Genomic DNA, 15,335 nt, shown 5'->3' on the forward strand with positions numbered 1-15,335 from the left:
TTCTTTCTCAATAAAGGAATTCTGCTATCGACCATGCCCATAGAACGTGTTTCTGAAATTTCCCCTTTGGGATCAACTTTTCCAGTATCATTACATACTTCATGTTCACCTAGTATGATCTGACCTCCAGTGCTCCCATCTCCAAAGACAGTTCACTGAGTGAGGTACACCAGCAACACGATATGTAGTCATTAACATGTGTCTTGGTTCGTGGTTCAGCAAAATAGGCTCCATGTTCAGTGCATTAGATCCTGTATACAGCGACAACAATGACCATGAGGTTTAAGTACTAAGATGCACCTTTAGATTTATGGTCTTTGCAGTAATTACCTGCTTAACACATAGTGCCCCCTAGTTTTACAGGGTCAAACTCTAATTGGCTGCTCATATGTTTCTTGAGTTGTGTTTCATTTGATTGTTAATTCTTGATTTTGCATCTGTTGTTGTTTGTCCATCAGCACCACATTCATCTTAAACTTACAGACAGACACCCACCGGGGCTTTTAGAGCTTAACAGTGGAATGTTTGTGAGGGGCCGCTGTCAATTACCTGACCTGATTTCAACATGTGTCTCTTCCATAAGATCAGACCCACCAAACAACCAAAAACGGTCAATGTTGGTGCAGTAGAAGGTTGAAAGAGCACTACTAGTGATAATGTTACCAAGCCAATGTCAATGGCTAATGACCTTAAGGCAACATTGATTGCAAAGATTTGCTACAAAAACACTAGAAAAATGACTGAATGTAAGTTTAAAGCTGAAAGTTGGTACTCATCATTCATTTTGAATGGGTACAAAGCAAATACATTACAAATGGCATTGTTATCTACACAGACTGTAAGTATATATATATATATTTACAGATTTACAGTGTTACCTGGGGCCATGTTTGGCTATAAAAATTGTTAAATTATTATGTTTCCTTATTAATCATCCATCAAATCCTGAAAAATGTCGCTTCTTTTGCAGAGCCCTTTTTTTAAAGACAGGGATCTGTATCCCAGATCACAGATCATGGAACTAGACCAATCTTCTGCCTTCATAACTAATTGAATGTTTTGAGTTACTTTTATGAATAACCATCAATGGTCACTACCCTAAGAAATGCTGGTTCAACAATGTCAACTGACACATACTGAAAAAAGATAAACAGCCAGTACATAAACAACCTCTGTTCTTAATTGATTCTAATTCTCATTATTAAAGTTTATTCCAAGTAAGTTACCTTTCAATAATGTTTCTGCTCCTTTTAATGGTTCAGATTAGAGATTGTTTTTTTCTGTCTCAGCAAGATTTTTATGTATGTCAACAAATCTTGTCTAAGCTGACTCACATGAGAATTTAGCTGGAGGATAAATTTCTGTGTAATAGCTTTAGATGATCGCACACCTTCCCAAAGACACTAAACTAACACCTGTTACAGCCTGTCAATGGATTAAAAATATACTCTATTATCATCACAAAATATTGATTGTAATTGCATAGTATCATAGTAACAAACGATTATCCATATTTTAAAAGCTTTAATCACCTTTCGAGTTGATTTTTTCACTTTAGCTTTATTTGAATGCAGTGTAGGCTGAATACTCTGCTTACAAGTCCTTGATTGTTTCATCAATTCAGTTCATGCTTTCTTTTGTATTTACACTGTTTTGCTCTTCTGTTAAATTGTTGTTTCATTAGTTAACCTGGTGGTGAATTCAGCCACGAGCAAAGAGAGAAAGAAGGCGGCGCTGGTGCCATTAATCACTGGCCAGTGGAGTTAACCGCATACCTGTGACAGTTTTCTGTCTGTAATTGCATGTCATTATCCAAAGAATCACAAGAAAGCTCCTTTTTGAAGACGATAATTAGATTCTTTGGATTGGTGCTGAGAGGACATCAGCCAACAGAGAAAGGGGAAATGCTCGTACAGACCCTTCAGTATTTCCAAGATTTGTTGACGCCTATCAGTGGTGTTTCAAAAATGTTTTAATTTACAAAATTCACTGTAGGTAATCATGTTTTCACACGGCAACAGCAATATGAGCGTGCCAAATAAGAGTTAGACATAATAGACAAGTGGTTGTAAAGTCCTGTATAGTTTTACAGTCACTGTTTAAAGAAGATTACCAGCAAGGTACCGAAGGGTGAGTAGGCTCTGTCAGCTTCCCACCACTGTTGTCTTGTTTACAAAGAACAACTGGATAGCGTGTCCTTGCTTTCAGTCAACAAATTCCTACAAGATTAGGCAACAGGCCATTTTTTCTGCCCAGCACATCTTACATACCATGACAAACAGTCCGTGACAAATAGAGCAGAGGCTTGGGACATTTACTTTCTCTGCTTGTGCCAAACTGGGAGGTGAGCTGAATTAAAGCAGTTTCTCACATTATATACCAGTCCGTGTGTTTAACCTGCTTTTACAGTATGTGCTGGGGCGCCAGATGTGGAACTCGGGCTACAGCTATACTACTACGTTTACACTTGAAAACAATCTATGCCCACACGTGCATATCGGCTATGTATCAGTCTTAATCCCCATCCATACTAAATATTACATGACCACTCATACACTGGACATGCATTACACTGACTAATCAGCAAAGGCAACGTCGTGACAGAAAAGACAAAATCAGCGAGACGTTGCGAGAGTCATCATTTCCAATCGTCTCTGTTTTTGCCAGTCCAGACCAAAATGCTGCTCCAGAGTTTTCAAACTAATACATGGCCAGCAGCATTTCCGAACTTCTATATTTTAGTGGATCTAACATTCTGGGATACTGGGGACGCCAGGCATGTGCGAAGCTGAGTTGATGTGTTTTAAAACCGAAAACATGGTAGCATGAAGGGCTTTATATTAGATCAGAAGCTTTACATAGTGTGCCCTTTATGAACATTTGCATGACCAAAAAATAATTTGAATGCCAGCAGAGTTGTTTTGTGTTTGTTGTATCTGTGCATCAGGGAAAGACAAATAAACCGCTGGTGTCTGTGGTGGCACTTGGGTTGTTACATGTACACTGGATTTGCCTTCATGTCTTTCTGCTCTGTTTTTACTGTCATCTGAATTTCACTTTTTTTCTTTCAGGGAAAAAGTTCAACCTGGTTGCCAATTTCCTGAAGCGCCACTTCAACCTCCGATGTATTTTCAAGCAGCTCCATGGGGGTGCGTAACCTTCATGTTTTCAATTCCCAGATACATGGCTCGGAAATAGACATCTCAATGGCTCCTACTCAGCCAAATTTCCCACAGACGGAGCTGATCATCTGTGGTCGGCATGTTGATTTTTCTCCCCCTCACTTGTTTTTATGTCCTGTCCCTACCTGCTCGGGGTGTTGTTGAGAACAGTCGGCCATTAAGCTGTTCCCTTGAGATGCTACTGAGAGTGGGAGAGAAGGAGAGAGATTGGAGGGCTTTCTATGGAAGGCAGTGACAATCTATCTCCATGGCCCATCTAGTGTCTGTGACCCTTGGCCACCTTTTCATGGGACCAACATGGCTCTCTTCCTGTCAGTAAAGTTAATATCTGCTCCCTTAGGGCCTGGATGGTAAAGTAGTGCTTACTGCTGCAGACTGAGATAACGACTTCTCTCAGCATGATTGTAACTCATCAAATTAAACTCAGTCCCTAGGGGTCAAAGGTTGTGTTAAAATGGTCCACTTATCGAGCAGTACGTAGTGGTCACGTTATGTAAAAGTTTTAACAGCAATAAAACTGATCTTCCTTCTAATTTTCTGCTTATATATTCAAACTGTTAAAGACTATGAGGCTAAAACATACAATTATTCAATCAAATGTTTTAGTATTATTGGAATAGAGGCTTATTTGATTACTTTTTACTATTACTGATTTTGTTTTTTTTAAACTTACAACATCAATATGTTGAAATATCTACAAAAAGCATACCAGTTTTTCCCAAGACATTACCAAGTTTGTCCTGAGGTTGGAATATCCAAAATCAAATGGGTTCATCCTCTGGATGTATTTGCTGACTGCGTTTCATTGTTCAATATTTATGTATCTTTGACTTTAATGTATCTAAACCTACTCACTGACATTTTCATCTTCATTACATAATCTGCACAAATGCAAGTGTGTGGTCTATGCAAGCTGCATAGACCACAGGTTAGATATTGGCTGCTGTGGTTGTACAGTTGAGGAGATATGTTGAGCTAACTTCATCTGGAGAGCTTAGGGACAATAACATTTATTATAATAATGTAACATTTTTATTGTTATAGATGGATTCTGCCTTTAAACCAGATCAAACACTCAAAGAAGCCATTGTTAGTGTAACATTTTCTAATATTTCATGCTGTTTACACGGCTCATAAACGTCAGCAGTAAACTATAAACTGCCATTTTCCATCTTGGTCTGAGGGACGGTAAATACTGTGCTTGGAGCTGTAAAGTCAAACCTTCACCACAATTCCATGAGTTTGATTCATAATTAGAGGTGAGCCGACGTTATTAACTAGCCTTGTCTGTGCTGTGTCTCTGCTTGCCTTCAGATATGCGTGTGTTTCCTGAACGATACGTTGTGTGTGTGAGCTATCACGAGGATGCCTCAGCACACCATGGAAACCCGAGCCTGGCCGCAGTGAGTGCTGTTTATACTCCTCTATTTCCTCTTCCAGTCGCCTGGCAAAAAGTCCTGCATGGGTTTGTGTGTTATTATTGGGAGCTGGTGCCAAATTTTGCTCTCACTGTATACATGCTGATCTTCTATAAGTGGTGGTGGTGGGGGTAGTGACAGGAGTAAGAGGATGATAGGGGGTTGGCCAGAGAGAGGTGGGGTCCAAAGCTGCAGCGTCATACTCAGTTTTAGCAAATTCACCCCAGTTGTACAGTTTTTGTTTTTTGTTTTTCTTAAACTGTTGTAAACCTCAAGTTATTGGGTAAACAGAAACTGGAGCCAAAGGTAATTTTGTTCACTTTAGCTCTTGAGAAAGTCTCGATCCCTCTAGAAGTTTCTCACACTGAATCCGTTATAGAAAAATATTGCAGGGCGACACAATAACCTGATTGTTTTCTTACTTTTATGCAATGTCATTGTGGCCTTGTACTTGATGTTGACATTGTCAGAAAATAATATTCATGTTATATAAAAATAATAGCTTGTCGACCCTTGAACCCCATAGCCGTAAATTGTAACATCCTTAATGTAATATATTATATTCTCCATTATATGGCATATCATTCATGGTTAATAAAACCTACAACAGCACTCCATCACTCAGTTATATGTTCATTGTTTGGGGTTTTAATCCCAAACTCCCAGGAGTATTCTGGGAAATAGTAGTGGAGCCTCTCACCTTGGCACTCACATCAAGGACAGACACAGGACTCTCCCATCTCATCCCATGATCAGTGACCCACTGTTTTTCTATGGGGTTTTTGCTATTGTTTCCCTTTGAAATGTCTCTGCACTCTCCGCAGTTTGGCGTCCAATGAAAGCAGCGATTGTAATATTTTTAGTGGAGCAACGCAGTCGTCAGTGAAAAGTTCAGATTGTGTAACCAATTTTCCAGTTCAAGGAGGCATTGCTGTCGATTGCGTTCCTCTCCTCAGGATGTGGTTCTCTGGGCTCATACAGTACAAGCACTGGGAATTGGAGGGTGGGAGTCTTGTGGTGGAGCTCTCACTCGCCCAGCCGAGAGCGTGGTTTGTAAGGGAAAGATACCAGACAGCAAGGCTGAAGTTATTCACATGACAAAAACAATTATTTGTTTATTTCCCCTGCTCTGTTCTGATTTGTCAGCCAGGGATTTTTTTTGCCATTCTAATGTTACCAAGAAAGTAAAATGAAAAAAGTGCATGCAGTGAGTCACAGCTGATGCAAGTATTAATGTTGCTGTCTAAAAATAATGGAGTTTTTGGAGTTCTCAGTCAAATTTGGTCATATGTTAAAGAAGAGGTCTTTTATCCCTCAACTCTTGACAGCATGAGCCTGCTAGTCCCAAAAAAGCCATGTTTCCCAGTATTTATGGAGGTTTCGGTTTAGTTGTTAGGATTCAGTTTGTGTGACTTGTTAAACAAAAATTCTTGACCGCAGTGGAAATGTAGACTCATCAAGCTGACACTTCTCATAGGGTCAAGAGGTTATGTTGTGGGGGAACGAAGATGACATCATCGTTGGCCTTTCGTCTTGTGAAAGTCAGCCGCTCACTATATGTTTCTTGTATTTTGTTTGCTGTTATTAGTCATATTTTCAGCTGTGGTTCAGTTAGAAGAGGAGATGGTAAGATTTAGTCATTTCCACTAGTGGTGAAGGAACTAGGATGACAGCTTGTGATTTTCAGTACTTAAAGTCAACACTCAAACCTAAGTATTTGTGTTCAGACTGTAGTTGAAGTAAATGTTTTGTCCTCAAACATATTATAATTACCACTTATCCGAAACAACAAGATCATCAAAACAGGATTAAACTCTCAATGCTAACTCAAACCAGGCATATTGGCTGCAATGGTCACCTATCTAATACTTTTATCTGTCTGTGGCTCACATATCTTGAGAACCGTTCATGTTATCAGCTTCACACTTGGGCCCAAGGAAATGCAGCGTCACAGTTTGTGTGATTTGGACAAGGGATCCATTCAATATTAATAAACTTTGAATAAATAGGTGGTCAGCCCTCTGTAGCAGCAGCAGCGGAATCTTTTACGGTTCTGTTGCTTGAGTCCAGCGGTCGGCCTTTAATAGCCACAGATCAATTACTGCAGGCCACTTTTACTGTTACAGAAAGAAAGCAGTTTTATTTCAATGATATATTAAAATATCTGAGGTGGGCCTGCTCATATAACCCATGAGAATCATCACCCAGCTCCTGAAAATGTTTGTCTAACACTTTTTCTTTGGTGTTGATGTATGTAGTTATCGATTAATATCAACCTGATATCCATCACATCTGCGGGGCGACACTAACTGTCTGATATTTGATCTAAAGACTGTATGTTGCGACCTAGAAACCTGCAGTCAACTGTTCTCTGTAGAGGCATTTAAACTGCTACGTTTTCATGAGACAGTGGAAGCAAACAAAAGACATCTCTTGGACTGGCAATGTTTTTTTTTTCTTGACATTTGAGGATTCATGTCCTTCATAAAAAAAATTGCTCCTATTGTGAGTCAGCAGCAACAGTGAGGAGGGCAGCATGGGAAGGAAGAGCTAGTGTTTAGGATTGCGGCCGTTGTTTTGTAGTCAGGCACAGAGTGGGCAGCAGAGGGGTGAGGGGCATGCTGGGCCGCAGAAGTTTGGATCAAAGGCAGAGCAGATGTGTCTCCAGCCCCCCCCCCCTCCTCTGAGCTCTGGACAGGCCTGTGTGTTTACTCATGACCTCAGCACGCCTCTGTGCTTCACAGCTCTCAACAGCTAGCAGCAGCGCTTTCCCAAGCGTCCGGTGTCCGCTGATATCCTCTGCACCTCGGTCCAAATACATGGATATGATCTTCTACAGGACACGATCATGTCCACTCGTTCCAACCTGTCTTCACTGCTGTTTCACATTTGCACGAACTGAGTCAAAACATTTAACAGCTTTTCTTAATCCTTACATGTGGGTGGATCCAAAAACTTTCATCATTGTTCCGGGATAAGAACTGTTCCTTATTGTAGACAAGTATGTGCCCATGCATGTTTGTTGACTTTGTTGCAGGCAAGATGTGGTGAACTTAGACAAACAGGGCACGGTTCCCCTGTGGGAGCAGGGTGGGTGGAGGGCCAGTGGTGGAATTTGTGGACTCATTTCATGAACATCTCTGCAGGAGGTATTTCTGTCCTGACAGTTCAACGGAGTTTTTATAAAGTACTGTTTGAGAGATGATTGAATAACTGGCTTTTTGAGATGACATCTCACTGCTTTTGCTAGTATTAGCAGTAATCCAAGAATAAACAAAATGTATTCAACTGTAACAGCAAGTATGATTTGATAGTTGATCGGCGCTCAGTGCTGACATGTCATCGAGTTTTCTTTTTGGTTATTTTCATGTTTTAACTTAACTTCAACTAAACATTTCTCAGAGTCTCTGTGATGAGTTGAGAAAGGTCTCTGACCTCTTGTGCTTTTGGAAATCCTTGCAAAATCCATTGGATAAACCGAAAAATGCATTGTCACCAGACCATTCAACTTTTTTTTCAAGGTTCCATAAAAAGACTGAGTGTCTTCACTCACCAGACTTGTTATTGTTCTGTGCAGATGAATGACCATGGGTATTTATGTAATTTATATATGACAAAACTCCACTGTTTGCCAATTTAAGCTTGGGATACTAAATCCAGACAGCAATGTCTTTAAATACCCAGAGTTACAGCCATCCTGTGCAGCAGCAGAGTATTTTAGATCCCTCAGACTGTTTGTCTCTATCAGTGCACTTCTTTCAAGTGCAGCTGTATTGAAAGATAAGCAACATAATCTTCCTATCTGTTCCACCCTTATTGTAGAGATGGCAGAGGACAAACTGTTTGGTCCCTGTATTTTATGGAGTCTGTAGCTGGTTATCTTTCTGAAGTTATTTCCAGGAATCATTCAGAGTTGGGGCAAGCTTTGAGTTTTTGTCCTGATATCCTTTTAAACCGAATGAGTCATTCTTTGTGCTCCCTTTGCCCATTTGCCAGGCTTATCTCGATAATCTGACTTCCAGATGTGCTGTTTGTTGCAGCTCCTGTAGCGGAGCTGTGTTGTTTTCGAGGTTGCAGAGCTGGGGAGGGCACTGCTCTACGGGTTGCATCACAAGTGTTTTGCAGCTTTGTGTGGGGGCGAGCAGACTGGCTGGCGGTGGAGGTGTGGGGGTTAAATCCTTTTACTAAGGGATAGGTGGTAGCGTCGGCGTGTAGATGTTCTTAAATACCACTATCTCTCCCTGTTGCGAGTTTGTATCTTTCCGCACAAGATTAGACTACTTCTGTTCCCACAATACTTTGTTTGAACCACATGACTATGATAATTATCATGTTGTTCAGGCACTGTCTCTCTTTACCTTTAATTCCTCTACTTTCTTTTTTTTTAGCTGCTATATATAGAGTGAAGGACCTCCAGAGATAATAAGTCATGCACAATCTCTCTCTCTTTCTGTCTGACTTTCTGTCGGCCAACCTTTACCTCTTTTCATACGTATAACTATCCACTCCTCTGTTCTTTCACTCTCTCTCTCCCTCCTCTGAAGTCGTGCCGACAGGAACAGAGAGAAGCTCATCTTTCCCAGAGAACCTCCCATCGGCTTCTTGTTGATTTTTCTTTCAAGTTCATTTTCAAACAGCATTTATTCATATTAAACAGATGAGAATACATATCAAGGCATTACAATGCAAATGACGGCACCCACATCTTTCACAGAATTGTTGTTGTTGGGGCCTGGTGGGTGTGTGATCACGCAGGCAAATGCAAGTTTGCATGTGTGTCACTGTCCCAGTTTCAAATCCTGTGCGAGTTGTAGCTCTGGGTATAAGAGAGTGCAAAGACTGAAGCTCGGCCCACTCTCTGAAACGACTCCATCTGTACACAAAGGGCAGCTTGTGGAGAACTTCCTGAGTGAGGATTCTTGTATTTGTGGGCATGTTGGACAGACTGTTGAGGTCAGACAATCTGACTCTGGGGGGTACCTCTTCTTTTGTTGTCCCCCCCTAAACTCTCTTTCTCTTATTCATTCTACAATGTCTTGTCCCTTGTTTCTTGTCGTCTACGCCCCTTTCTCTGCTGCCCGGCCCTTCGCATTCACTCCCCTTCCTCATATGTTCCATCCATCACACCACAGAGCAGAGTGCAGTTTGTAAGTCTCGACACCCAGTGCAAAGCCACAATGCCCTAGCTCGCCCTCACAGCTTGGGATAATTACTCCTTCCTCCTTGTGTGTCAGGTCATATGTTGTCGCTGGTATCATGTGCGAGAGGAAAGAGGACATTATTGATTTTTTTCTCTGTGTTCACAGTAACTGGTGGATGCCAGAGCTCACCACATTGGCTTTCCCCATCTTAGAGTGCACATTGATCATTTTACCAACCAGTTTATGGAATAGTAATGATCTGAAAAATGGCTGATATTGAATAAACATAGTGGCTACAACCTCAAATTTTCCAAGATTTAGCTTCTGTCTGGTTGTATTTTCCCACTGCAATTGTCTATAGAGTTTTTTAGCCGTCCTGGCTTGGCTCGTTGGGCGGTTGTGTCAGTCTGTTCACTTAGATTCAGAAATATCTGAATGAAATGTCTTAATTATTGGATGGAATGCCACAGAACTTGTTCAACACATTCACGATGTCTGGAGGAGGAATTCTTACGACTTGGGTGAGCCCCTGACTTTTCATCTTGTGCCACCAGCAGGTCAAAGTTTTCACTTAGAAGTGAAATTTCTCTAAGCACCCACAAGTACCGCTTTAGCTTTTTATCATAGCACTGCTAGCGTCACTGTAGACTCTTTATGTTTTTATTGTCGTTTAATTGTTTGTTAGACCCAAGCTTCAGCTTTTCTAGAAACTTGGTGGAAGGATGGTACATGGGCTCTGAAACTCCCCCACCAAATATTTCAAGGTAATTCATTCCTGATGAACTGACAGACTCTCAAACTTACGGTTCTGCTCAATTTAGCATCAGCGTATCTTGTTCTCTCATAAACTCTGCGTCTGTTCCAGGTCAGCCAAGGAAAAGACCTGTGATTAACCTTCATTAGTGGCCTGTTGAGGGCACACGTTGGAGACATCCAATCTCTTTCCCTTTCCTCATTCCACTTCAGAGATTCCTCTTAATATGTGGATATGTTGAAATGTCAACCCTGAGTTGAGCAGTTTAGCCAGTTTGCTTTTTACCGAAGCTCAGATATATTGTGGTAAATGGAATAATTGTTTTACAGGAGTAATGTGTTCCTCTGTCAAACTGCCTTGGTCAGTGGCATTGTCTAAATGTAATTGTTACAAAGTGAGATTCACACATCTCATTTGATTATATCCAACTGCCTGTTTTGCTCTGAACCCAGCGCAGTGTAAATTACTTTCTATCAGAAAGGGCTGTCAGCCCTACCATGATACCTTCAGACCAACTGTCTCACTTTGCAGCCATTCTGTTTACCTGAAATCTGCTATTTTTAATCATTCTCTATTAAGGACTCTCATCAGTGCTCTGTTCATCCTCCTCAGTAAACACTGTTCCCCTCAGTTTGAAGTTTCTCATTTTTTCTGATGGCCCCGCTCTTGCAAGAGCTGCAGAGTGAAGTGTGAGATGGCAGAAACCAAAACCACAAATGTATTATAATATCAACTGTATAATCTTGTTATGGATATGAGAACATCAAAAATAAAAGGAAAAGGTGCAAGATATATTACCTTTAAACCAGTAAACCTGGAAGTCAACGTGCTGCTGCAGTCCACAAACAATGGGATCACTTCCACTAATTTGTTTATATCTAATCACGACGCTCTGAGATGCTTGATATCCTATAATCAAATTTTCACATTCCCATGCCTCAACTGTATTTTTCTTCTGCTTAGTTCTGTCATCTTCTGAATGCACCGTCTTTAATCGCTGTTTTAACTTGTCAACATGGGTTCACCGTTAAGTACATCTGCCTCAGGCTGCAAGCATCATTCAAGCCTCAGACAGAGACTATGAAACTTACGTCACACTATGACAAGCTGCCAATTGTTTTCTGAAGTGTTTGACGTGGTGGCTTTGGCAGTTATGACATGGGGGACTAATTCTTTGTGCCAGCTTGGGTGTTACTCTGTGTCTCTGAGGCCATTATAGAAAACAGTGTTCCTGTGAGGCAACAACACAACTCATGAGAATCACATGAGGATACATGTATGTGAACTTTGTGTTCTGTGCGCTGTGATTTTGACTGCAGCAGCAGCAGCAGCAGCAGTGATTGTTATTTAATGTCCCACAATGCCAGATGATGACAGCAGTCTGCTGTGGATCCAAACCTTTCCAGGGGATGCCAGGAATAATATTTTCTGTTTACACCAATTCTGTTTGTCCTCTCCAGACTGAGCTGAGCGAACAAAGCAGATCAGAATATTTTTCCAGAGTGGGAGAAACCCAAGAGCCTTTAAACAGCCCCACAAAAACAAAGAAGACGGTGCTTCAAAAGATGTAAGTATGATCTAATGCAGAACTTTCCAATCCCACCAGTCAGAGAGGACACTCGAGTATCTGTTCATATCCTCTTATCCTTTTGGCTTTTTCAGAGCCAAACAAGCTGGTGTCCAGCAGCAGCTCTGTGCTTCCAGTATGGGGGAGCAGCAAATGGACCAGAGAGCCGACCCAAAAGAACAAACAGGGGAACTTAAACCGGGGGAGTCAGAATCAAGCCAAAAAGAGATTGTGCCCAGCTCTCTACAGAAGTTAGTCCCAGAAGCAGACGACAAGGTGCCTGTCCCTAGTGCCTCAACTGAAGCCACGGCTCAGACCGAGTCTACTCGAAGGCAGGGCCCAACTCAGGAACAGCAGACTGAGAATAATCCTCCAGACAGCAAAAACCCAACTGGAGCCTCAGTAGTTTTCTGGCAACAAGAAATCAGTCATGAGACCAGCAAGAGCAAAAGGTGCAAGCCGAGCAACGCTGGGGAAGACCCTCACCCACAGAGGGCCAAGAGGACGTGCCTTGGAAGACCTCCAGCCACAACGCAAACTCACTCCACCGAGTGCTCAACACAAACATCCAAGCATGACCTTCTTCCTCCACCGCCCCTTCCTCCTGTCGAAGCCAAGGCAGAGTCCAAGGCTTTCCCAGTCTCCGAGTGCAAGAAAACCACACTGGAAGTAGAGCTGCTTACGCCAGGGAAACGCGCCCAGAGGCTCCCCCTCACAAGCAATAACACGGCACAGACAAACCAAAACAGGCTGGCCACAAGTCTGAGGGGCCTATCTGTCAAGCCTGCATCCTCGGGCTCCTCTATTAGTTCCAGATCCACACTCGGAGAGGAGGGGAATAAAAATGTGCCCAGAACCTCGAGATTACGACGACTGAAGAGGTCCTGAGGGGAGGGGGTGGTGGGCGAGCTACAGTAAAGATGCCTGACGCCACGGAGATAGAGATGATATTTTGTCAGGCTACATGTTTACCCCATGCAGTCTCCTCAGATGACTCGCATTTGTACATGTCACATTTTACTATGATATCTACATGTGTTTCACAGACACACACACACACACACACACACACAGACACACACACACACACACACAGACAGACACACACACACACACAGACACACACAGATCAAATGCTGAACACATTATGGCAATTGATACACAAGCATTTGAGCTACGCTTTGTCAAATACTTGAAACAGACATTGCCTCCACCCATAAGTAGTGGTGGTCAACAGAGGCTTGCAAATGAAAGTCAAAAACCTTTAATTGGAGTTCAGATTTGGTTTTGTGTTAAAGATTGGGGATTTCAGACAGGCAGGAGCCATGCAGTACGTCATGGCTCTGAGTCTGAAACACTGGCTCCTACGTGTCTGAAAAGAGTCCAGTTTCCCTCGCTGAAGCTCTGCTGTGATTGATCGTTATTTCCACTTTTATTTCATCACCCGCTTCTCAAAAAACGTCTTTTTTCTGAAGTCAGATCTCATTCATATGCAATTTGCTCCATGCTTAGTTGCTAAGCACCTGAAATCTTTTTGAATGTGAGGGTTTTATGCAGCTTTTTTACTGAACCCAAACCCAGTGTGTGTGGTGAAATGAGAAGCATTGGAAGTGTTGGTGGTCTTAAATGGGACGATGACAGAATCACCCCTGATGCTCAATAGGGCTGCTGATGTAATTCAGTTGGACCAGAGGTCAACTGTCATTCATGATGACATGTAACATAATGTCGCCTGAATCCTGATTCATTATTTATATTTTTTATTTTACTGCGAATAAGTTTCCTCTTAAATAAACATTTTTATTTGTGGAACTGTGTAATCAGCCTGATAATATCTCTGAACATATGGCTTCATTTAAAGAAACATTCTCTGAGCATTGTTGGAATCAAACACTCCATACTGGCAAACACGTGTGTCTAACAGCGATGTTTCTAATAAACCAGTGCTTCGCCGCTCTCATTCTCAGTATTAGTGGGTGTAACCTGAGATGAGTCACTTACAGAAGCCAATTCTGTTCTTATTGAGAAACTGACCCTAATGTATTAAGTCGCTGCAGAGAGGTGCTGATAATCGCCTGCTTAGGCTCTAATCCTTTTAAACAGATTCTGCAGAGGAGTGCGTCTTAAAAATCTAAAATCTGTTCAACTCCACAACGTAGGGACCTGTAGGCATCAAAAGGCTTGAAAGGTTTTAGTTAAGCCCACCACTTAAAAAGACCAACAAGGACAACATTGTGTAGGGATCATGAGGACCGCAGGTATTTTTGTCTCCAGGATTCAACTTAATACGAGCGGCTTGCAACAACGTAATTAGCTGTAAACACATTTAGACAGAGATCTTGCTCAAGTTCGTGATGCGTCTCTGGAGACAGTTCCCACGAGAGAAACCTTTCATATGCTTAGACATGTTGGACTCGGTGCGTCACAGACAGACTCTTCACTCACCGTCCAGAAAAAAGACAACTTTAATTCTCTTTTCATACAAAATATTTAATAAATATGACTTTCAAAAATATATTGCCAGATCAACACATAATTCTCAAGTTCATAAACACAAAAGTCAAAAATAGGACAAAATGTTGCCATGATCTCAAAAGGGTTAACGAATGAGATAAAACATGTTTGTCTTTAAGAGCCTCATTTTAAAAAAGAAACAAATGTGCACAGAAACAAAGCAGACTCTTGCAGAGCAAGGCAGTGTATTTTATCTGACTCTACAGTGTTCCCATCGCCCCCCTACTGTTCAAGTACTCGAGGTCTAGCTTATGATATTACGCTGACTAAAGCAGATGGGAATTCTGGCGTGTCTCTACTGATGTGACTTACATTGCAAGCTGGTGGATTTGACAGCCTTCAAAAATACGTCGTTGGGTTAAAGTGAAGCTGCTGAAGGATTTTTGTTCCCTTAAGTATTTTAACCATTAGCGGCAAGCAATATGTCTGCCACCATGTCCGTCCCTCGCAGCAGCCGGGAGCTTTTGTCATCCTAACCTCACTTGCTTTCAATCAAGGTCCTGGCAACAAATAATGAAATGTCAAATGTGTGGAAGTACAAAACAAAAAAAAAAGTTATTTCTTTCAGGCCTGAAGTGCCTATTTTTTTGTCTTCTTTGAAATTTGGCTTTAATAGAAATTTGTTGAAAAATAAAAATGAAGTCACTGAAAGAAATGGTAGGCTTCCACAGCTATCCAAACCTTCAAACTAGACATAAATAAAAAGGAATGATATCTTAAGGCTCTTGATTATTAAGTTAATAAATCAAATATACACAA

The 15,335-nt window shown here is 41.5% G+C and overlaps 1 protein-coding gene across 2 annotated transcripts in view; it reads left to right on the forward strand.

Annotated features, from left to right (window-relative positions):
* The window catches only part of slx4ip (SLX4 interacting protein), a 31,319-nt gene extending 17,445 nt beyond the window's left edge, over positions 1-13,874 (forward strand). For both annotated transcript variants that reach the window (XM_020098350.2, XM_020098359.2), the window contains 4 exons: positions 3,072-3,149; positions 4,497-4,585; positions 11,956-12,062; positions 12,158-13,874. In XM_020098350.2, the coding sequence (XP_019953909.2) occupies positions 3,072-3,149; positions 4,497-4,585; positions 11,956-12,062; positions 12,158-12,950 (1,067 nt within the window). In that variant the 3' untranslated portion in view covers positions 12,951-13,874. The remainder of the gene's footprint in view (positions 1-3,071; positions 3,150-4,496; positions 4,586-11,955; positions 12,063-12,157) is intronic.
* Positions 13,875-15,335: the final 1,461 nt, after the last annotated feature.

This window comes from Paralichthys olivaceus, chromosome 14 (assembly GCF_024713975.1).
Source record: "Paralichthys olivaceus isolate ysfri-2021 chromosome 14, ASM2471397v2, whole genome shotgun sequence".
NCBI lineage: Eukaryota > Metazoa > Chordata > Actinopteri > Pleuronectiformes > Paralichthyidae > Paralichthys > Paralichthys olivaceus.